We start from the raw sequence: 24,734 nt of genomic DNA on the forward strand, positions 1-24,734 counted from the left end.
AGATCAAACTACATTGCTGTCACTCTAACTGGTGCTCTGCCTCGTGATACCCAGGAGTCTTTGTTTCTGCCTTATTTGATTTGTTCTTTCTGTGGTTTCATCAACTCCTGTTCTTCAAGTTGTTCTGTTCCTTGGAGGACAGTGAATCAACTGCAGTGATGCCCTGCATTTCTCAGGTGCATGACTGAAATGGTGGCCCTACATATGCTTTACAGCCCCAGGGCTGTTCACAGTCTGGCTGGGAGTGTCAGTCCTTCCCTCAAGGCCCCCAGCTTCTGCATCCAGCTCTCCCCCAGCAGTGTCCCTGGGCACAGCACATCACAGAGCTGTTGCTGATGTAAGTCAGCAGTGTTCAGTTGTAGAGGGAAAGAACATGTCACCTCACTGCTGCTACAAATTCTCATATAATTAAGATAGGTGATTCTCTTTGAAAATGTTGAATAAGCAACTGGGGAAGCTAGAGAGCAAATTCGGATCTGCCTGGCATTTCAGAACCAGCTTGCTTGTGTGGGAAGTAAGCTGGACAGTGTAATGAACTGTACACTGTTGAAATTTCTTTTCTTAGCAAAGGATGGAAGAAAAGCCATCAGCCACAGAGATGGCTGGTTACCTGAATAGCTGCTACAAACTCCAATTTACTCATTCCATCTGCTTTAACAGAAATTAAAAATGTCCAAGCAAATTGCATATTAAACAGCTGGAGGGCAGAGACAAGGTGTTGCTAACCTACCCCCAAAGTTCAGATCAACAGCTGCTCTCCACGGTCAGTTTTCTAGCCAGGTACCTATAGATCTCATTGAGATGATATTGGATATGGCAGCTCTGGAGAAATCCCATTTGTACTGTGCTAGTACAACAAATAGGGCAGATTTAGCCTCAACATGGAGACATGGTGACATACTGTGATCTCAAGCACAGTATGAAAAGTCTAATCCCTGCACCCTTGCAGTGTCCAGTAGAGTCAGCTCCAGTCCTGAGTTACATCCCAAGTACTTGCAACACAGCTATTTTCAAAAGGAAGTGGACAGTCCTTGAACTGATAATTTTATGAATAGAAAGTGCTTGCTTCAAAAGTGTAAGCTCAATTATAGTCTTTTTTGGATGTGGTTTACAAAAATGTAATGTACTGGAAAAATAAATCATTTCTACAAAACAAGAATGTGAAACTTCTCAGGCATTGTCCAGATTTCCTCCTTTCAGCTTTCCTTTGTGTTTTACTTACTTTATTTTTCTTGTTTTATAAGGATATTGTTGGAACTGGAAGAACCATGAAGGTTCTGCTTAACAATATAGAAAAATACAAGCCAAAAATGATTAAAGTGGCAAGGTGAGTAAAAGTATCACAAAATTTAGTAATTAATTAGTCTAGTCCAGCATATTTTCCAGATAGTTTCCCATTCAGACATCCTGCTTTAGTTTGATGCTGCAGTATGAAGGAGAGCTGTGCAGAGGAGCTGCCTGGGTCACTGAGGGGAGGGTGAAGGAAAGGAGGGGAAATGCTTTTGTATTGTTCTGCTTGGCAGTGATCCTCCAGCCATTTCAAGACTGGCACTGATGGACTGGGGAGGGGAATACACCCAGCTCTTCCCTGCAGTCAGGATGTTGTCAGGAAGAGAAACAGAACAAGAACAGGCACTCACGTGGCTCAGATTTTAGATAAAGGGAATAGTTTTATGTGTGTTGTTCAGTTACATATCTAGATTTAAATGAGGTTATTTTATTTTTACTGAGGTTATTTTATTTTTACTTACAGTTTGTTGGTGAAAAGAACATCTCGGCCTGATGGGTACAGACCAGATTGTAAGTGTTCTGAAAATCTCTACTTGACAGTAGAAGTTGCCACTACTCTGTCACTTGCCTTTCATCACATTCTATGGACTGCTAGAAGCATTGTAAAATACCAATTGTCAGTGGGTTTCTGGGATGCAATGGCAGGATTTGTATAATTGTCATTTGGAAAACCTACCCGACTTAGGTTTTCTGCAGAATACAAACTTTACTGGGAAATTTTGAAAGGATTTAATTTCATCAATGAAAGGTGAGTGTTTTATCTTCTGTCTCTGACAATATCAAAGAGAATATCCATTTCTTCTTTTTCCTTCCTCATTGCATCTCTCTGGAGGAGCTGCAGGATTCCATCTGAGCATGAAAGGTGTTTTATTGTGACTAAGTGTTAGCAAGTTTTACATTTTTTTATTCAGAAAAGCACTTCTATTTTTAAAAGTATTATTGTTCAAAGGGAAAACACTGATATTATAATTAAATCCCACCCCCTAAAAAGCAGAAGATAAATTGGGCTTTTTAAACTTTCCCCTGCTGTTCAGTTTGCACCACACCAGCACCACTTCTTTCTAAATTACTGGTCCTTATACTGTGTTATGATGAAGCTGTAAATGGAGCTATACCAAGCAATTGTCATTTTAGACTTATTTAGAATAAATGATGTAATAACAGGTATGTGGCTAAATAAAATCCATCTAGAAGAGATCCATCCAGTATTTGCTACTGAAGAAGTCTCTGGTCAGCTGAGCTGGGGAGGAGGGTAGAAGGAGAGTAGGCAGGTGAGTACCAGGAGGCAGCATGAAGGGTTTTGATTTGGGATGTGGGAGAGATGGAAAATCTATGAAGCAAAAGTTACTTAAATGTTGGGCATGGCTGTGAGGTTTTAGCCCTGTTATCTGAACTATGATCCAAACATTTTGTTGTATAACTTTTTACACAGTGGAGTGGTATTTTTTAACATTTACAATTTAACCCAGTAAATTAAGGCATATATTTGACTGGATTAATTAATATTAAACATATAAAATAAGCAATAAAATTACTTCATGAAGGGTAGCTTTATATTTTTATATATTAACTTTTGAATGAAACAAATTTTATCCTTGTTCATTCATAGTGTGATGAATTTTATAAAGCATCAGAGATCTCTTTTGTAAATCACTGACAGTGGTGTAGCATTTCTTCACTCACCTAAATTTACAATTCCAAAGTGCACATAACCTCCAATCTTAAACAACTGAATAAATTCCTTACCTGAATACCTGTAGAATTTTTTATGTGGACCTATTTTTGTGTCTGTAAGATTGGGTTTTCCTCTAGTTATTTAGAGAACAATTTGGAAAGAGTCTAATTTGTTTTATGTTGTGCTGATATTGCACAGACCTTCACACTGAAAAAGATGCATGTCTGTGCTTGGCTTCAGGTGTGTGAGTTGTATAACTGAGGTGCACTGCATGCATTTACTTTGTTAAGCATGTGCTTGAATCTTCATAAGGTTGGGGCTTTAATTTGAAAGCATTTGACATGTTCTGGTAGCACAAAATACGAGATAGGTTTTACTATTCTTAGCAGACAATATATAGATCTGTGAAAGTTACTTCTGATTTAATATTCCACATATTTCCATCATTACTGTGATATGGGACAGTAATCTTCACACATAGATACCAATGGAGCTTCCAAATGCAAGCAGAATGTTCCAGCTCTGATTTTGGCTTCCTTCCACATTGTGCCAGTGATAATTTTGTACAAAATTATCCTCTCCTCTCCTCTGACTCTTCACATCCCTTTCACAAGTACTCTATGGCTGGGAACTGGTTATGGGGCTACTGCTGACCATGATGTCTCAATCAAAAGTAACATAGCCCCAACTGACTACATATAAGTAGAGTTTGCTTCTTGAGAACCACAAATGAATTTAAAGGCTTATAACTGCCACTGATCTTATATTGATGGTGTTTGTTATTTGTCTCACTACAGATTACGGATTTGAAATTCCAGATTTATTTGTGGTAGGTTATGCCTTAGACTACAATGAGCACTTCAGAGATTTAAACGTAAGTTTCTTACAAAAAATAGTTTAGAAAGTCACTGATCTACATTTTCCATATTTATTCTCATAAATATCCCACAATCTTTCTCCTCCTGGGGGCCCTGTGGAGGTGAGTCTTTGACATGGTTGGGATTTGGGATCCTTTCAGTGAATGCAGAACTCCCTGCAAAACCTCAAATAATCCAAAGGAGTTCTTTCTCAGCACTTTGAACAGTTCCCTCCCCCTAAGAGTTCCCTAAATTTCCATCTTCTGGGAGCCTGGGGCTTCTCAGGTCCAACATTGCCAGTATGTGCAGAGACAGCAGCAAAAGTGAAACACAGGCACAGGTCAGACGGGTTGTCTGAATAATGTGTTGCTGTCCCTTTTCTCAGAGAAGTGAGGATGGAAAAAAGGTGCAAACCTTTCCTTTGCTGCTTCTGTCCCTCCTAGGGGAGCATCTCAAAGCTGGGAATTCCAAGTGGGAAAACTTGCTGTGGCTAGAAAGTGAAATCAGAATTCACTTCCAGTTATCCAGAAAGGAAAGAGTAATCCTAAGAGCACTAGGTTGGCCAAGCCTAAGTATTTGGGAACAATTAATTAATAATTAATAATGTACTCAACCATACTTTTGCAATCTGTTCTGTTTTTTTCAGCACATATGTGTTATCAATGATCATGGCAAAGCAAAATACAGAGTCTGAAGCAGTAACATCCACACCTGAATATTTCTGTGAAGCAGAAATTTGACTACACTCCCTCAAGCATCTCCCAGAAAAGCAATTCAGCTGGCTTGTGTGTCTTTCAACTCAGTTTAATAAGGGCTTCACTCTAGAGATGCTGATGAATATTTACAGAAGTGAGAAGTCTTATCTAAAATGTGAAGCATAGGAATTTTACAGTCGCTACCTTTATTAAATATTAAAATCACCCACCTAAGATGCCTTTTGACAAATAACTTGTCTGCCTCAGGTCTCATTGTGAACACATCTTCTTTTTTTGCTCAGTTCTTCATTCTACCTATTGCAATTCATGGACTTTACTGTGTCACACAAAATAGTTCAAAAGTGTCATTCTGTACATGAGGATTATTTTACAAGACTTTATTGACTTCATCATGCAAAATTGAAAGCATTATTTTGACTTAATTCCACAATTCAAAAGTTTCAGTGGAAGTTCTGTGTTGTTTTGCAGTTCATTACCCACTCTTCAAAACAAAATTTTAGCTCTCAGAATGTGCTGAATTAGAGTGCAGGTCAAAATGATCCTTTGCAAGACACTGTTGATCCAGAATTGGAAGATATCATGGTTCTGGTGTGTCATGTAGCCATAGATCTGACCTGTTTAATGTGCTGAATTTTAATCAAGACAAACCAATGCCAGGCAGGTTTGAATTTCTGCATGATGTCCCTTTCTTCTCTAGGATACAAACAAATATAAATATTAACAGTGCTCTCCTGAGATTATAGTCTTAACTAAACCTCATTAAGCACAAAAGTTTAATGTTAGTCAGACAATTAATCAGTTATTATTTGATTTTTTTAATGTGTCTAAGTAGAGACTTTTTGTAACCATCTGTCATGGAGAATACAGGTCTGACAATGCTGAAGGCTTGTATAGAAAAAGAAAGAAAAATATATAGGACAACATAGAAAACCAGTTAATGCATGAGTGTTGTAGACTGTAGACTCCTTCCTTTATAGATCATGTTTGAAGAAATTTGTGAATTTTATATACTGTATTAGCTGTGAAAAGTTTAATTCTGTATTAAATATTATAAGTGTTCTTAACAATTTCCTGAGGGAAACCAATGCAAAGTGAGTAGCTGTATCAGTAGCTTTGCTCTGAACTGTGAGAGGAAGATTGTTACTAGCTGCAGATTCCTATAAACTAATAAAGAAACATTAGAAATACTTATTACATTGCACAGTTGTTTGTTTTCCTGCTTCAGCATATTTTGCACATCCCATGAAAGCTTTTTAAAAATATGCATTTATCTGGTAATCTAAACATACCATAGGTATGTATTCTGTAGCTGATAAGCTATTGTTATTTGTATAAAATCCATGCATGATGTTAAGGGAATGAAAAAGGTTAAAGAATTATGGTGATTGCTAGAGAAATGCCTTAGCTCATTTCTACTCCTTTAACTTGTATTTTAGAAGAGTTCTGTTGAAAAGCTTTCCCTCAGAATAAATTTCTTCTATTTCAGAGAATAATGCATACCCTTACAGACCCTGGAAGAAGCTGCTGAAGAATTTAATTCCTTTTTGTTTGATGAGAGTGGTAAAGTTTTTCTTAATGCTTCTGACTGCTATTAGTAGTAATGACACATTGCACAGACTGACATGCTTAGACTTAAGCTTAGTCCAAGACATCCATTGGGTTTTTTTTTTCCTCTCTTCTTGAAAAATTACAGTCCAATTCACCTTGCTACAACTATCAGCTTTCAGCAATAACAATAAAAATTTAGTGAGTGTAAAATTAATGTGAAAATATGAATAACTGTAGATATAAATCATTCAGACAGTGTTAAAATTGTTTAATTGGAAGACTCAGATTATTAAAATCTACATACTAAAAAGAAAAGATCAGATTTCTAGATATTATGAGAACTGGAATGTTTCTTCAAATCCATTTCCTCCTGTCATATTTTTAACATTTAACATACAGATTTCATTAGTGAATTTGCATGTGGAATTATTCTGTGAATAAGGGGGGTGTTCTCTTCTAGTGTCATATTGAATTTTGTACCTGTATTTATATGAGCCTCTCCAGGTATCTCAGCTGCCATCCACATTACTCTTTGCTTGAAGTACTTCCACTTGAAAAATCAGCTTTCAATTACTTTAACAATCAGACTCTGAAAATCATTAGTGTAACTAAGGGAACAGGTAATCATGCATGTATGACTGATTAATATTGGACTTATTGGGTACTCTTTGGTGCGCTCAGAGAATTTATTGTCTTGTGTTTTGGTAATGTTGTTGATTCCACTCCTTTAACTAAAAGGCCACTAAGTATTTTTTCAGTTGTGGTTGGATGCTATGACCCACAAAGCTATGTTTGGGTTTTGTCTAATCAGTTCAGCAACATTTGTTACATAAGAGGAGAAGATGTTCTCTAAAATCCATTATTTTCCTTGGACATTGTGTTTACAGGCAGGCTTCCATTTTTATCTCCATTTTTCTTCTTGTGCACTTAACATCAGCATCTTTTCCCCACCTGTTGAATACAAATTAGCATGGACAGTAATTTTGTTTAATGTGACAAAAATACTTATCAGCCATCAGGTTTTAAACTTTATTCATTTATGTCTGATTCCAAAATATCCATAAGTGATTTTCTGGACAGAAGGTCAAACTAGGAAGAATAATTCCTGCATGTTGGTTAACTGAAGATAAATTAGGATTTCATGTTGCAAACCATAGATATAGTCGAATATTTAGTCATTTCTGCCTAAAAAGTAGAATTTAAATAGTCTAAAAAGTCTGTAATTATGATGTCTTTTCAATTGAATCAGCTGCTGTACTCTTCTAGTTAGAGCTGGACAAAGTAGGAAACAGTGTCTGATTGATTGATTGATTGATTGATTGCTATTAGTTATATGTCTTGACCATGTTATGTTAATCCTTGAAGTGTTATTAATAAATTTGTATAATGTAAAATTCCAACATTTTCCCCCAAATAGAATACTAACTGTATGTGATATTGAGCTGCAGAACAGTTTCTGATCTGTGAAAACGTGAAATCATCACAGTTTATGCACTGTGTTTATGCACAGTTTTATATATTAAAATCCTTAACTTTGAGATGTACTTAGGTGATGAGTCATTACTATTGCTGATATATAAATTGATATGTATATATATAGATGATCTATCTATGATTCTTATATCTATATGCATCTGTAAGAATAAGATATATTTAAATACAAATATTTGCAATTCTAAATTTTAATATTTCTTTATGCTAAAGAAAGCTGAATCTGCTTCTCTGCATATCTTGCATTTTGATTTGCCCAGAAAACAGAGCAGTGAAAACCCCTGTTGTAATCAAACTTGTTATACATGCAAACTGTAATTGATTCTAGCTGCCTTGAGAACTTTAATTTTCAGTTTCAGTTAAAAATCAGAGTCTCAAAAGAGAAACATTACAGGGTTGTGTAGCAAGAGACAGAAGGATTCCTTGCCCTTTTGTAAAACAATCATATTGGAGAATGCTTTTTCCTTCTTTTACCTTTTAAATGTTTTCCAAAACCTCTCATAATCTAAATATAAAGATCTGACATGAATGCAGTATCTCCATGTACTGGGTAAAGTATCCTAAATTCTTCTTCTCCTTAAACTGGAGGGAGAAATGTAGATACATAAGTTAATGTAGGTGTGTGTTAGCTCAGTCTTCCAAAAGTCAGCTCTGGCTGTACCCTCCACAGGATGAAGGTGGCTGAGTCAGCCTCTTCCTGTGCTTGTCTCAGTGTCCCCATTTGAAACCTTGTAGGTGAGAGGAGCAGGCTCTCAGGTGCTTTAGCCGTCCTTTCAAAACACTGAGAATACAGTGGAGGGAAAATAAAAGCTTGTATCCTAATTTCATGCACTTTTCACAGTTCTTTTTTAATGCCACGTGCTTTCCCCTGGGCAGGCAGCCTTGTCCAGCTATCCCAATACCTGGCTGAGATGTTTGCACCACTAGGGAATGACTGCTGTGCTTGCCAGGGATATTCAAAGCACTGACAGCACCACAGCAACACTTGGACAGCTAGAAAATTTTGGTCACAAGCCATAAACTATACTGTGGCATTATTTTGTAGTGTTAAAAGGATAATTATTTATTTAGAAACAGCACTTATAAATGATTAGAAAGGAAAGACACCCCAAATAAGGAAGGCAATACAAACAGACTGAGGAAAGGTTGTCCCTTATTTTGCAGAAAACACACAACATTTTTTAGAAGGGAGAAAAGGAGGCATTAGTTGTGGGTGAGGCTCTGTGAGGCCTTTGAAGGCTGTCAGCTGTAGTTTGGATGCCTGTGCTGTTACGCAGAGCTGGCTGACCCTGCCTTCCTTTCTGTCAATAAAGCTGAGCTTGGTTTCTTTGTACCTTCTCATGGACACATGCGTATCCGCAGCTGAACCTTTCACTGCTGCCAGCAGTTGTTTTGGAACACCAAGGGGTTTCCAAATGCAGAAATTCAGACTCAATTAGTTAAATACTTGCTGTCAAGCCTTGTTCCTTCTGCTGCTGCATGGAGCAATGAGCTACTGACAAACTATTGGAGTCTGCAGTACAGCGATTTATGTCTAATACTAAGTTTTGGATACTGTTCAGAGGATGACCTTTAGTTTGTTTCAGGAGTGGCATGAAAGTTTTCCTCTGTTTTTCCATAGCACAAAGAAACAGAAATTACTTTAGTACTGTAGTTCTGGAAGTTTGTCTTCAACCTGCATGATTGGGCCTCTGATAATGGTAAGAAAGTCTTGTTTCTAACCATGACACAAAATTTCATTAAATGAACTCATTACTGCATGTGTTCAAAAATACATTGTCCCTACTGTTAGTAGAGCTTTGTACATTTATCAGTGCTAAGTCATGAGGTTACACAAGGGACAGCTATTGCTGGAAGACATATGTTATGCCTTCATAGCTATTGAATTTGCATAGAAAAACATTGGAATTTAGCTAAGATGTTTTGGAACCAATGCCAGAAAACAGAGTTATCTTGAAGTGCCTTTTCTCAGCAATCTTCCATTTTCCTAAATTTCTAGAAGCATTATTGTCTTTTCCTCAGATTTCTTATCTGCAGTTACACATTGGTTTTATACTCTATTCTATCACAATGTTTTTTAAGCAAGTCCTTTCCAGTCCTGTGTTTTTTAAGGACATTCACAAATGCTTGTTATTTACCAGGAAACTTCACCCCTTTTTCTAAAACATTCAAGAGCAGATTTTCAAAGGTGCTTATGCATCCAAGAAAATTGCTTGGGATTTCACCTGCTTGGATAAGTGCCTAGCTGCATCCTTCAGTGACCATGTACCTTTGAAAATATGTTTTTTGCCTCATCTGGATAGACTGGGGAAATATGCAGTAACATAACTTGGGATGAAAGCAGGAGGATATCACACAAAAAGAAGAGGCAAGCACAATCATGTCATTCTTTCACGTGGGCATGAATACCTCTTTGTCTTTCTGAATCATGCAAGTGTTTAATTGATTTATTTGTTTGGGTTTTCATGAGAATTATTGTAGTAGTGTTTCTGCTCTTTCTTAGGAAATTTGGAATGCAGTGAGAGTGCTCAAAATTTAGCTTTTGGAAATAATAACTCGGCATAAACATTAGCACAGAGAGACAGAAAACAGATCAGCTATAAAGGAATATTCAACAACAGTGGCAGCAGAGTCAAGGGGAGTAAAAAATGAAGTGTCATACAAATACCCTGAGCCATAGAGTATTGATTGGAGTGGATCCACCAGTGGGTGTACAGGCAAGATATCAAAACTGGTTAAATATGACCTGCTGAATGAGTGTGGAGATGGGAGCTTTCTGCTGAGAGCCAGTTTGGTCCTGGGCCCATTTGTGCCATATGGGAAAGAAAACCATAATAAACTGAAATTGTTTATCTTCCTTCAGAGGCATTTCAGATAATAACATGATGCTATTAACTGTGTTCAAGCTTTTAACTGCAAACACCCAACTGAAGCTTCCAGTACTATTTTGCCTAAACTGTAGACAAGACAATCTCAGCCCTGTAAAGTCAATCTCAACCTCTCTGTTTTAAATTTAATCAAGTGCTAGACACTGATGTTACTCCATCTGTGTAGATTCCAGTGTTGTTCCTCAGAGCCTCTCTGTCCTATTTTCTGAGATTTTAAGATCTTTCCATCTCAAGCTTTACCCCTATTCCTTACATCTTAATTCATCCCAATTCCTCTTAGCCTATTAACCAATTTACAAGCTTAGCAGATGCTGGGAGAGAGGTGAAGAATGATCTGCAGACAGACACTGCTGAGTTTGCAATCCTAAGAGAAAACAAAACCCACAAAGTGCTGAGATACTCTGTGGGGTGGCAGTCATTGGCCTTTCATGGGAGATTTTAAGAAAAGTAGCAAATATTTAACTTTAGGAGGGGAAAAAATCTTTGTATCCCAAAGTGTCAGAGTAGAGGTGACTGGCTTGCAGGGCATGGAGGGGGATTTTGTGCCACCACCACTGTCCAGTGTGGTTTTGTTTGCTGCCAGAGCTTAGGCAGCAGCTGGAACACAAACCAGCACAACCAACATCCTCCTTTGCTGCAGCTTTTCCAGCTCCAGCACTCAGACAAACACAGGACAGGGTTTATCCTGGTCAGGTCTGGCAGATTGTTGATTCTGTCAGGCCTCAGCCATATCTCACAGCAGTCTAGCCAAAATATGCCTCAAAGTATTTGAATATTTTCCCCACACAAGTCACAAGCTGGACTCCAAAGCTAGCAAGTGTTTTCCTGATTATGGTCTGTTTTATTTATAGAAAAAGAGTCAAACATAAAAACACATTTCCTATGCAGAAGGGAAGAAGGAAATCAAGGGACATCATGTCACTGCCCCAGGCAGATCTGAAGTCTTTGGTTGGGAACAGATTCACCATGGTTATTTTCCATCCCCTAAACTGTGTTTAGACTGTCTCAACTTCAGCAGTCTCTGAGACATGTAAATTATTTTATGCAGAAGGACGACAGTATTTTGTGAAGCCAAAATAGGTAGTGAAAACTGTGTGTAAAGCTGCTTAGGAAGGAGTGCATACTCTTTGTGTTTGAATGGGACACTCACCCCACACATACAAGCCCCATTCCTACAGAGGAACTCACCCCAAGTTAAGCCCCTATGGAGTCTGAGCAAGATTGTACCAACAGAATTTTGTTAGTGTAGGTGTACACATGAACATACTGTCATTTTCAATATGGATGTTATTCCAAACATCCTTTTTGAGTCCTTTTGCCTCCTTTAATATGACATCAGCCTAAAATTAGGAATGGTGGTACTATGGTTAACTACAAGAATGTAAATTTTGGGCACAAAATTTCATACATCATGAAATGTGATGGGAAAGCAGCCATGCAGTTTGAAGTGAGGACCACCACAGGTTCATCCATCAATGTTTTCTTGAAGTCTCTGCTGCTGAGGTAAATCTTCATTACCTGAGGAGACAAAGGCACATTGTAGCTCTTCTCAGCCATTATTAGGCAAACTTTTCAAATTCATAATAATTTACAAGGCTCATTTCTAGTAAAGCAAAAAGAGTAGAATATAAACTCTTGTTTATGAATCATAACAATCATCACAGAGCACAGCTGCTTTATTCTCCTCTGTAGTTCACCTGCCCATGAATTGCAAGGCTTTCTCCCTTGAAGCTCTTCAAGACCAACCTGGCCTGCCTAAAGCCACAGTTTCATCCACAGCCATTATCCTGACAGAACAGCCAGAACCTTTGTGTCTTCCACCTTAATTTGCTAAGAGAAACCCTTTCCCAGCCAAAGCACTAAATGATGTAAAATTATTATCAATTATGTAGTGCAGGAGTGGCCACAAAGTACTGGGTATCAGCACAGCCTGTGGGGTAACAGGCTTGGGAAGAACTGGGATGGGATAGTGCCATTTTACCCTGCCATTCTTGGAAGGGCTGGGCTGGCAGCATGAGAAGGACAAACCAACTTTGGTTTATGCAGCAGCCGGAGCACCTCATCAGAAGCACAGTGCTCCCTCAGGGCCCAGAGCCTCTCCTGGCAGCTCCCAGTGTCAGCTCCAGCACCCTGCTGAGATCTCCTGCTATTTTCCAAGCTCAGCTCCCAGTGTTGGAGCAGATGGGATCACAATTTAAAACTGTAAAGGTGTAGGAGTTCGTTTTTCACCAAGAACAAGCTCTAAATAAAAAATATCATCATGCTACCTTTAGAAACATCCCTGCCCTTCTCCTGAGGGTTTGTGCTGCTCTCCCTGGCTGCTGTTGCTACCTTGGTTCAGCTTCTTTCCTGAACCAGTTTTTCTCACCCTCCACTGGCTCTTGCTCTTGCCCAAGACTGCTTCATAAATGTGTTTTACAGCTCAAAATTACCATTCCTGACCTTCCACTCCCTCCCAGCCTGTGGCTACAATAATAGGGTGGGTGGGAAAAAGTTATTTTGAAAATCAAGAAAGTAGGTGATTTCCATCTTTAGGTTTAATCAAAATTATAGTAACGAGATATGTGAAACACCAAGGCCTGGCTGATGTTCTCTGCTGCTGCTGAACAAAGCTGCTGCCTTCACTCCTTCAAAGAGTTTTGATATATAGGGGAATGCAGTGTCCTAGTAGGTAATACTGGAGTCATTGTAAAAATGCAGAGCAAACAGATAAAAATCTGCCAACTTGTAAATAATTATTTAAGAATTTAGAGTTTGGAGAGATTTTGGCTTTTTAAAAAATTTTCCTCTTCCCTGACACACTTTGCAAAGGTCCCTCACCAGCTTATTTTCAAGAGTCTTCTAATTAGTAATTCCAGGAAAAAACACATTTATCATTTGTTATTTTGTCTATATGTTCACCTAAGTTGAAATTCTTGGGAAACTGCCATCACTCTTCTGAATTAATTCATATCAGATTTGCTCTAAATGTTAGTGTTAAAATAGGCAGTTAAACATTCAGGTGTCACTATCTGCATTAATTGCATTATGAAAGACAAAAATAATTCTTATTTATGTATAATGTTCTTATAATAATCATTGTTAGTAGAAATGTGGACATAGAAAAACAGCTCAAAAAAAAAAATCAGTTTTTTCTATCCCTGCTTTGATAAAGTCTCAGCTAAAAGGTATTTTTATATTTCTCATATTCTCAGTGATTTTCCAGAATTCTACCTGAACCCCTGTGTTCAATGTTTTAGGTCAGTAAATTTTAGTCACACAATTCCTGCTCACTGCATGTCAAGTGTTCTTCATTAGCTCTACTTTACAGACTTTAGAAATTCCAGTTAGAGGACTCCTCACAACTCTGGTTTTAACTTAGGATTCTCACTTTTTATACTTGCAGCAAGTATATTTCAAAGGTGGCAACGCAGATTGCTCATCCAAATTAACTTTCTTATTGCCCTCCCTTGTGCTTTCCACAGCAGCTCATCCAGCTCCTTATTCCTGCTGATACATCTTGCCTGTGTTCCAGTTGGATCATGTTAAGCTCTGAATTATCTCAGCAAGTATGGAACTGTTTCCTCTTGCTCCTGTGACATTTTATGGACAGTAAGGCAGCCTTGAAGTGACAACAACTGGCTTTAGAGGAATATCCTTCATCATTTCAGCCCTTCCGGCCATGACAATAGGATAGAACATACGCTGGGCCTCATCTGAGTTCCTGCTGCAGATTTCTGTGCCAATGCCAGAGATTGCTGAGCTGCTTTTCCCAGTGCATTGCAGTCAGCAGCTGTCTCTGCAACCCCAGGTTTGCTTTCTGGACTGGGAGGTATAGGGGGATACAATATGGGAAAGTGAAGGTGGTATAGAAAATAATCTTACCCCCTAAAGAGTTGCAGCTGAGCCAATTATTAAGCATTAGGAGCAGGCCTGATGTTAACAGGCCACAGCTGTAGCCAAAAAGAAGAGTGTTATAAAAGAGTGGATTGGGTGGATGAGGGGAACTGGAGTCCTTTGGCTGCTGTGAGGACAAGGAAGAGTCAGTGCCTAGAGGAGCTGCCTACAAGAAACATCAAGGAGGTACAAAACTCCAGCAATATGGAACCTTTGCAATGTAATGACAGTAGAACCTTTGTAACGTGTGACAACAGGCAGGCATCTGCACAAGCTTTACGGGTTGCTGAGACCCCACCTCACCCCCACCATTGGGACTGGTTCTGTACTCAGGCACAGCACAGTGCCAGACCACAGTCCAGTGCCCTGGGCCTCTCCTGCTAGTTTTAATTGTTTGCAACACCTGGAGAAACTTCTGGAAGCCCTGCTTCTGGATTTAGTCTGTTTCTCCTGTGCATCAGCTCTCTCCTCTTTTTCTTTATAGATCTGTCAGTCTTTTCAAAAACAAGAACTTTTTTTCCTGACAAAGCCAGATTCTTGGCACATTCTTTCAGCATTCCTTTGAACATCCAGTCAGCAAACAACATCAGAAACACTTGCCTGCCCCCTCATTGTTTCCTGACCCTGATTTATGAGAGGTCAGTGTGATAGATGTTTAAACTAACCACAGGCTCAATTTATGCCAGGCCATTCCATCTAAGCTTTCATCTCCTATTAATAACAATTTTAAACAATTCTATTGCAATTCAATTAAAAGCAACAGCTGTATGCTTTCAGCTCCCGCCCAAATATCAGGTATTGCTGAAGGCCAGATTCCACCCCTCTTCTCCTTTCTGGATATCATCTTCTCTTCTATATCTTCATATTTTCAGATTAGTCTTGAAGAACGTGGAAGCTCCTCTAATTGAGTGGACAGCCAAGTGCAGTGGCATCCAAGAGAAAAGCACTGCAGTAGATAAGACAGTTACAGGTTGGCCCTTTGCAGATGTGTCTGAGCTGGCTTTCACAGCACAAATCCAGGATGTGGGCAAAACCACGGATTTTCTGTTTCAAAAATTGAGGAGTTACATGTATGTGTAAGCATTACTTTCAAGCCATTAGGGAGTTTGCCACAACAAATGAAACCCAGGTTCTGCAGGATCTGAGGTGTCCTGGATTTTCATCCCCAGCAGAGGCACTGCACATGGCAGAGTGTCCTGTCGAGCAGCAGCAGCACCCTGAGGGGATCCCCATCATGGGCCTGCCAGGTGTGCTGGGGTTTAGCTATTGGCCCCTTGCCCAACATATCAGCTGCTTGCAGCACCTTGGCCTCTTCCTATTCCCACTCTCTTCTTCCCCCACTGCATTTCTTTTATTGTCTTCCTGTATCTTTTGCTGTATTTCTAGCTCTGCTTTGTCTTAATTTTGCTGGAACCAGCAGCCTTCTGCTGGACTCTCAGACTGAAGGATCTGCTGCACTTCCTTTCTGGTCTCCCAGGACTGCTGCTGAAGCTTCTGGCAGAATTTCTTTCTTGTAGCTTTTTTTCCCCCCAGACTCTACTGAAATAGCTGTTTGCCTTTCCAGTAAGAGATGCTGCATTACTACCAGGAGCAGGTGGTTCTCGTTTCAGAAATTCCTGTCAAGAAACTGAAGCATGTGACAATCTTGTGAATCACAGATTCTTGCTGTCTGTCCTGACAGTTTCTCTTATCTTTCTGAGCTGATCTTTCTGAAGGCTGATCCTTAAAATTGATAACTAAGTGATTTTGCATACCGTGCCACTACAGTCCAGTGAAATAATATCAAGACAAATGGCTTAGGTGGAGTCACTGCAAAATGCAGAATTAGAAAACAATTACTTGATGTTGGTCTAGACAAAACTTTTATATTTGTACTACTGCCTCCCAGATGAATTAAAAATTACATAGCCTTACAGCTCCTAAATCAGTTTAAAATATCCTAACGTTTTACAACCCCTGATTTATTTTCTTCTTCAAAAAGTTCAACTTGAGATCCTATTAGCCATTTTGCAGCCTTTCTTTGTTCCTGCCTGACAACTGGAATGCTGGTGACCCTAGTGAGCTGCCAGGCACTTCAGCTTGTTCCAGAACAACTGAAAATGTGCCCCCTTAAACTGGGCAATCTGTCCAATGAGAAAAAAAAATGCATAAGGGAAAAAAGCAAGAGGTTATAGAGAAAACTAATTTTTAAATATGTATTACAGAAGGCTATCCAAGAGTGGATATAGGGTTTAAACTTCTACAATTCAAAATCTGAATGTCTTACACATTTTAAAATCTATCTCTGGGCTCGGATGGCTCTGGCTAGGGTCAGTCTATTTGGCATTATCTGAACTGAGCTAGCTGAAAGGAGATTCTGCTGTCTCCAGACGAGTTCTTCCAGTTTCTATCACTAGCCATCACATAACAACAATAACTTTACACTTAGCTCATGAAGATATGCCAGCGAATTTTCTTCCACACCTCACTGCAGTCCAGATGGGCTGGAAGGCGATGCAGTGTCCTGGGAGCAGCCATGCCTGAGCCCATAGCAACTTTCTGTCCTACTTAGTATCTGAATGTCCTTGTTTTCACTGCTGTGCAAAGGACAAGAGCCTGGAGCTTGTGTGCATGCTGTTGGAGTGGCCCCTGATAATGTCAGTGCCATGCAGTTACAGTCATTATCCCTGATAACAGCAATGTTCTCCTGCTGCCTCCTCAGTGCATTCACGGTGAAAGAGGAAACAGCGTACCTGCAGGTGCAAGGAGCAATGCTTCCCAAGGATACTTCAGTCTCTCCCATCTGAAAAAATCCTGTCCTTGACTCTGGTTGTCCATCCAGCTGCTCTCTCCTCCTTGCTGAGGGTCTGCTCCTTGAGCAGCACATCATTGCTCAGAGTTTTCTTCTTCAGTTCTGACCTAACTCTGCCCTGACTCAGCTCCTGCCACCTGTGCTCCACTGAGTCAGTGTGCTTGGCCCATGATGTTCATGAGTTCAGAACTAGAGGCAAGGTCAGTCTTTCATTCTAATTTTAAACTGTCACCCTAAAAATATGTCAAACTGTTATATGTAAAACTCAGGTATAGTAAAGACAGAAACTCGTGGGGAAGGAGAAGGAATTGTGCATCTCTCTCAGCAGCTTCCTTATAATGAGGGCAAAGCAGGAACTGTTCTATTGATGCTGCATTTTAGACTAAGCTTCCAGAAAGCCCTGCTGTCTGCTGAGGGTCCCACAAAAGCCCCTATTGATTTATTTCTAGCTGATACTACCTTCCTCCTCTGATCTGTCTCCTGCTTTCACAGATTTGCTCAGGTCAGTCTCCATTCTTTCATTTGGCTTCCAGGATTCTATTTCTGCTTCCACATTTTAAATCTTTTATACAAGGTGTTAAGGGATCCTTATTCTTTTTTCAGCACTTTCTGCAAATTCAAGAAATAGCTGAATTCAATCACCTCATCTTGCCTTTCTGTACTTTGCCTCTGAAAGATCTCATCACAAACACCATTTTGGCAGCTTTCTCCATAGTTATGATTCACCAGCTTTTCTACTTCCTATTTGTCACATTCAGATATTTATGGTAATCTTTTAATGCCACTCCACCAAACACATTTTCCTTGCAACTTCTGTGTCCTCTTATTACAGGAACCTGATTTTGGTTTCTCACATCCGTTCCTCCCACCTTGTACAGCTTCTGTTCCCATAAGTTCTGATATGGGTAGGAAAGTGCTGATGGGTTTGTGTGGGGTCACCAGTCACTGCAACCTAAAAACTATGATCAAGTCTCACTGAGGTTTGGTGAATGGAAGTAGATCAAGTCTTGAAAAGATCCTTTAGGACTAACTTGTACTAATTTTACTCATATTTTTGTTTGTTTTTTCTTTTTATTTGAGAAGGTGGATAAAACATAATCAAGACTACCAGATTTTTCTAAAGACAATTGTATCCAACTGTGAAGGTGTAAACACAAAAGAGAGGGGCTGAGTTCTTGGCACTGACTGACAGGGAATAACTGGGAGTAATGAGATTAAACTGAACAAAGGAAAACCACTGAAGGTTGAACATCAGGAAAATATCCTGACTGTGTCTATCAGACCATGGACTAATTTCCCATGGGAAGAGGTGGAAACTCCATCTCCTGAGTCATTTAAAATTAGAACAGATAAATCACTAAAAAACAGAGGGTTGGGAACAACCCAATTGGAATTGGAAGGGGATGAACTAGACAGTTTTGAAAGATGCTTTTAGTCTCAGTTTCTCTTCCTCTGAAATTAAATATCAAGCCTTGTTTAGGGTTTGCTCACGTGGGACTGACAAACCTGCAGCTGCATGTGTTCTACTCACTGTGGCCAGGTTGAAATGCTCATGTGACTCTGTCTGATCAGTTTTCTCTGCTGTGGCCACATCACAGCTAAAGCCTGGCAGGGTGACCAGAGGACTCCTGTACAGGCCCTCCTCCTCCCCAAATCACAGCCCTGGCTGGCCTGTCCCTGGATTGTTCTGCAAAATCCTTTGTCTTTGATGGGTTCCTTGTTATTTCCTATAGCATGTACCCTGCTGGGCTGAGCTCCCCTAGATGGCAGAGCTGAAGCAATTTACAATGCAAAATGCTTTACACAGCCCTTCTGGAGCAGGGACTGCCATAGCCAGCCCTCTAATTTCTCCAGAGCTACTGGCTACAGACAGCTTCTGTTGCCATGGGTCACTTTTTGCTTTGTGTAAGGGATGCTCCAGCTCCATGTGCAGTAAAGCCTTGGCCCCAAAAGGATATTGTTCCTCATAAACGATTCAAGTCTCCGGTTCTCAAAAACGGCAGGCCAAAAAAGGGTTCATTTATGGTTGTGTCTTTAGCAAACCCCCAGGGTCCAGCCACACTGACTTCCTGAAAAAAATCAGCCATAATACACTTGTGCAGATGCTTGGAAAAGCAACAAAGGTGATGAGGCAAGTTCAGAGAGGATACAAGTGAACTTCTTGTGTATTTACATTTTCTACCCTTCTGTTATGTAACACGAGGGGTTATCCTGTCAGCAGCATCAGTCGCCCAGCACTGCTCTCCCTGCACACAGCACTACTCTTGGTCCACACTCAGCTCTTCTTCCAACTCACTGAACTCTACTGCAATGCATTTTTGGGGGGTTGAAGTGCTGAGGAAACCTGAACACAAGCTCGGCCACATTTTGAGGATTTCTTCTGAAATTAAACACATAACTTCAAGCTTAAGGATCTGATAAAAAAAAAAAAAAACAACTTGAGCTCTGTTATCTCCAGAATTGTCTTCATTTTCTATGGTTTGCTGAAGAGGACAATAGGTCAGGGGCTTTTTGTGTGTGTTGTTTCTTTTTCATGTGGGCTACTGTATTTCTCAGTTTGCAAAAGACTTTTTTTAAACACTATTGTTGGAGTAGCACGAGATGCCTGACAGTTTCCCATCTTAGAGTCAGAAACAAGTTAAAAATGCTTACAATGGCTGTGGTAGATCTATGGAGGGGAAAAGGGAATTCCTTGGAAAGCAACAAGATTGATCTGAACTATTTAATGAGTCTCCTTTTGTTACCGAGCTGAAATTTTAAGTTCAGATAATAAAACACAATCTAAATCAAGAGCTCTGAATACAACATAGCGAAAGAAATGAAAAATCATCTGTGTTTATAAATGATCAGTTCAGAATCAGGCTAACCTTCTTAGCTCTGATGTTGTATAGCTTTACAGTTTGTTCCAGGAGAACTTATTTCTCCTGTAAGGATTATTGTGTTTGCATCCAGTCTTTTACTGATCATTTCCTTGTTACTCACTCTATGTTATATTTTCCATTATTTTCATACCTTTTTTTTTAATGAGTTTTATAATTGCTATTTTACTTAGCTTTGATTATCTCCAGCTCATTTCAAATTTGTTTTACCAATTTTGTCAATTTTTGCTTCCTCCCTGTGTCTGTCTTGTCTTTATAATCACTGTGTATCTTTTTTGATTTTCCACAGTGCAGCTTCTCAGTATCAAACACTCATGTTGCAAAATTTCCCCTTGTATAAAGATCAACAGTAAGTTAGCTGGAAGTCATCTGTATTTCATGATATTTGGCACTGAGAAGTGCAGCTTTTAAAGAGCCTCCACCCTGCAGCTGCATCACATCATTGATCCATTTAAATGCACTAATCTAGCCAAAAAGCCAATGTTTCCCATTACAACCTGTCTCTAAGTGACATCTATGTGCTAGTTTAGGAATAGATCTTCATAACAGAGCTACTTTGGAGGTAAACCAGGAAAAGATATTCTGGTTCAGCACTGAGCACTTGCATGCTTTTAACCCGAAATAAGTATGGAGCTGTGTAGTTCCATCCAGTTATGCAGTGGGTAAAATAAACATTGTGAGTGTAGCTCACTGAATACAAATTCTGCAATTATGAGTTGTGTGTATGACCATTTAGGTGACTAGAAATTGGCTCCTGCATTGGAAGGGATTTCTTCACATAAAAGGAAAATTATTAAAAACTCTGAAATTCACAAGGAACACAGGGGAGGAGATCTAACATGTGCCTAATATCCCAAAGGCCCTCAGGTCTTTATAAGAGTGATCATAACAGTAGGAAAGGTTCATGAAAGAGGAGTAATGAGGCCTGATCTGCTCCCAGGCTAAGACAGTAGGGTGTGAAATTGCTTCTGAGTTAGTTTGACTTTGTTGACATAGTTATAATTCTGGAAATCTTGCTAATCATGATAAAGGGTCTTAAAAAAACCCACAAACTGGGACTTACAGGCCCTGTGACAGAAATACATTTTGGTATAACCGTCATAGATGAAGAAAGGGTTTCTTACAACAAAGAAGGAAAACACACAGTATATTCTATAGCATATTCATTATTTCAGATATGTCTATGTTGGAATAATGATCACTATCCTGTGCAGATCTTCTTCCAGTGTGATGCTGCCTTCCTACGCCCTCCAGGAGCCGGTGGGCTGCAGGACCCGCGCCCAGCACTGCTCCAGCAGCTGTCACAGGAAAACGAGAGGGTTTCATAACAAGAGAGTGGGCAACTGTAATTTGGGTACTCAGGAACTCGTGGGAGGCTGTTTCTTGACTCCAAAGGCAAGTTGATAAATGAGGATATACAGTGGGAGATGCACAGGCTTCGGAACACTTTGCAGGAACTGCTACCAGGAGATCCGCGGGGGCCATACCCAGCTACTTATGTCTTCTGGCACCTTCAGAAATACTATGGTTTCTCCTGAAGGACCATCTTGCTGCCAAATGCTTTTTGCATGTGTTCAATGGATGCCTGAGTCACAGATTCTACAGAGCTAACACTCACAAAACTAAGTTTATTTTTGATCTCCTTTCCAAAACTTCTTTTCTAATTCATAATTGTAGTTGACAGCACCTTTGACATGCCTTTCCATAAACTGAGCCTTAAGACAGACATACAGTGAAGGCCCTGGGTTGTATTTGCTTTCTAAATTAACATCCAGGCTGTGATCAATGTGGCAGTGCGTGGATAACAAAGTTATTGTTTCAGGCTGTTTGCTGGCAGCATCAGCAGAATAACCCCAGCGGTGTCGGTTCAAGTCACACACGAGTGAAAAGCCTCCTGCTCTAGGGTGGCCTTGGTTCCCAATCCCAGTTCCATAAAAAGAACACCTCTCCAATCACTGTCTTGTCCAGGTGAACAAGATAAGGACTTAATCACTCCTTCTTCCAGAGTAGTTTAAATAATATCTGTACAGAAGGTTTTTCTGTGATGCTGACATACATATTACAATGAATAAAAAACCCCCGGCCCTCATGAGAATGTGTACTTTGAACTTAGTTTTAATGCATTTGGCACATAGTTTATAATGTTTCTTCACCTCAAGAGAAGTCACTTATATCCTGTTTCAATATTTTATTTTTCTCTGGACTTACACACAAGTCAGTGAAAGAGATCTAATAATTTCCTGTGATAGGGGACACACTGCTCAATTTTCTATTATGATTAAATGGACCAAATTTCTACATTAAGAAAAATTGCATGTACTAGGTATATTGTTTCCAGGGTCATAACAAGTCTTGATATAGTTTGTGACAGCCAGACTGCTAAATTTTTTAACATGATGAATGAAACTAAACTGAAAATCAATATTTTCTTTTACAGAAGCTTTCAAAGTACAAAGCCTCTTACCTTGCTCAGAGTAAACAATTCTTCCTTACTAAAGACAAACTTCTAGTAATACAGATCCTGCAGCACAGTCACACTTGCTCTCACCCCACAAAATGGCATGACAATCTACAAAGCTAAAGAATTAGACAATAACTAATTAACATAATTGAAATGTCTCAGTTAATATACTTGGTTAACAGCAATGTTATGTTACCAAGAGAAAAATCCCCCTATACAATTGGATGAAAGCCTTGCTGTTACCTCATGTCATATTTATTTCTTAATATAGAAATAATTAATACTTTTATGTATACAGTTATACAGAGCAGAATTGCACAGCTGTCCCTGGCCAGCCATCAAAGGGATGTCTTTTATACACAAGAATAAATTGTTACTTTTTCTGTAATTCTCCCAATATGAGGGTGGACAAAAAGAAAGTGGGCTAATATGTCATTGCAGTTGCAGTAGTCTGGGCTTTCCCAGAAGTCACTGGAGAGAAACAAGAGCCCTGAGAGGTTGATGCAAGCCATCTTCTGTGTGGTACAAACGTGCCTGGCCAGCTTCTTTGTCCTTCATTGACTATTGAGGGAGCATAGCTGATTAGCTCAGATCAAATGAATAATTTATAGATGGGTAAAATCAGGTGTCATGAATACCATTCTCAGTGCCTAGTGCATTTGGAGAGCACAAGGCAAGCAGAAAATTTCCCTTGCCTCAGGATATTAAAGGGTTGTGTTATTAAGCTCCTGTTTGCCCAGAGAGGGAGTCCTATTGCAGACAAATTTGTAAGGATTTGCTTTCTCCTGGAATAAACAATAGTGGCTGTACAGGAGCACCTGTATCTGCAACAAGAGCCCCTCATTCCTGTCTTCCCGTTGAGCTAAACTGAAAGTGAATAAGACAATCATATTTTTGAAGGAGAGTACCCAGCATATACTTTGATAATCCATTAATGTTTTCAATATTTCAGCAGTGCTTCTGCTCTGAATTGGAACCAAAAGAAGTCATTTCATTAAAAAGAAGAGAGCATGAGATCTATTTAATTAAAGCTTTTCTAGCCAATACACTAAGGAACATTTAGATTCTGCAGGCATCTTATGTGTAATCAATGGGAATTGCATGAGCAGAAACTGTAAAGGCTTGCAGGAAGCCAATGCAGAATGAGCAAAGACTACAACAAACTAGACCTCAGATTACAGGGCTCTGGCATTTATCAGAGAAGAACCAAAATATTTGACTACTAAGTGGATCCTGTCTGTTGAAGGGTGGCAGGTGAGCCCTGCCATGGTGTAAAGCACCCTGCCAGTCTGCTCTGCACCAAATGACCCATCTGACAGGAATAGGTGCTCCTGCAGGAGCAGGATCATTGGCCAGCACAATCCCATCTCTCAGAAGTACCAGTCTCCCTATAGCTGGCATCCCCTCCAGCTGTGTCAGTTGTTCCCTCTCTCAGTGCAGAGCAGCATGAAAAGGAAGGGGGTGGGGCACTATTTCATTAGTCCAGCAGTCTGTGAAATCACCATTTAGCTTCAGATGCAGCTAAACCAGGGAGCTGTTCGAGGAAGCCATGTTCAGGCAGCACTAACATGGACCATCCTTTCCCAGGGATCCAAGCACTGTGCCTCACTCTCTGCTCTCAGCTCTCATCTTTGTTCTCGTAAGAACAGTATTGTCATGAGCAAGAAGAGCATAATCCTCTGAGCTGGAGTCAGAAAACACATCTTGCAGGAGGAAAAGCCAAAAGATGACTGCTGCAGTGTTTCCAAATGGTTCACCCCCTTCGCTAAAGGAGCTAAGTATTGGAAGGGACTTGAGCTCTGCACAGATGTTATTTACCTCTATTTTGAAATGCAGAAAGTTGCAGTAATCTGTTTATTTTTCTTTAACTCTTTTGTGCTTTGGAAGTATCACATAGTTCAAAAGACAATATAAGTAATTTTTAAGAAATTATTGAGCTGCCAGTGTTTTAATAACTATTGTTTTATAAAAGAAAACAATAAATAAGGAAAAGCAGATTAAATAAACATAGAAGCTATGAGCAGCACACAAAACAAGTTTTAGTGCATAGAGAAGTTTGACAAATGATGACTGCTGCAAATCTTTGCTTTTTCTCTGGCTTTCATCAAGATTTCTCTAAAACTAAGACCATGTCTCCAGAAGAACGGCCTGACACATTGCAAATGGAATAGAACCTGTTGCTCCTGCAGCTGGTCTCACAGGGGATGAGAAGAGCAAACAGGAATCTGTACACCAAGAGGGAGGGTTTTCCTTTGAATGTAT

The 24,734-nt window shown here is 39.6% G+C and overlaps 1 protein-coding gene and 1 long non-coding RNA gene across 4 annotated transcripts in view; both read left to right on the forward strand.

Moving 5' to 3' along the window:
* PRTFDC1 (phosphoribosyl transferase domain containing 1) overlaps window positions 1-5,729 on the forward strand; it is a 43,382-nt gene extending 37,653 nt beyond the window's left edge. For 2 of the 3 annotated variants that reach the window (XM_064704099.1, XM_064704098.1), the window contains 4 exons: window positions 1,245-1,327; window positions 1,754-1,800; window positions 3,763-3,839; window positions 4,469-5,729. In XM_064704099.1, the coding sequence (XP_064560169.1) occupies window positions 1,245-1,327; window positions 1,754-1,800; window positions 3,763-3,839; window positions 4,469-4,516 (255 nt within the window). In that variant the 3' untranslated portion in view covers window positions 4,517-5,729. Of the gene's footprint in view, window positions 1-1,244; window positions 1,328-1,753; window positions 1,801-2,454; window positions 2,562-3,762; window positions 3,840-4,468 lie in introns of all 3 variants that reach the window. The other variant, XR_010439088.1, reaches the window with a different exon arrangement.
* Window positions 5,730-14,464: 8,735 nt separating this feature from the next.
* On the forward strand, window positions 14,465-22,100 carry LOC135443654 (uncharacterized). Its single transcript, XR_010439089.1, has 2 exons — window positions 14,465-14,527; window positions 21,226-22,100. It is a non-coding gene; the product is annotated as an uncharacterized LOC135443654 (long non-coding RNA).
* Window positions 22,101-24,734: the final 2,634 nt, after the last annotated feature.

The sequence above is a fragment of the Zonotrichia leucophrys genome, chromosome 2 (genome assembly GCF_028769735.1).
Source record: "Zonotrichia leucophrys gambelii isolate GWCS_2022_RI chromosome 2, RI_Zleu_2.0, whole genome shotgun sequence".
Classification (NCBI taxonomy): Eukaryota; Metazoa; Chordata; class Aves; order Passeriformes; family Passerellidae; genus Zonotrichia; species Zonotrichia leucophrys.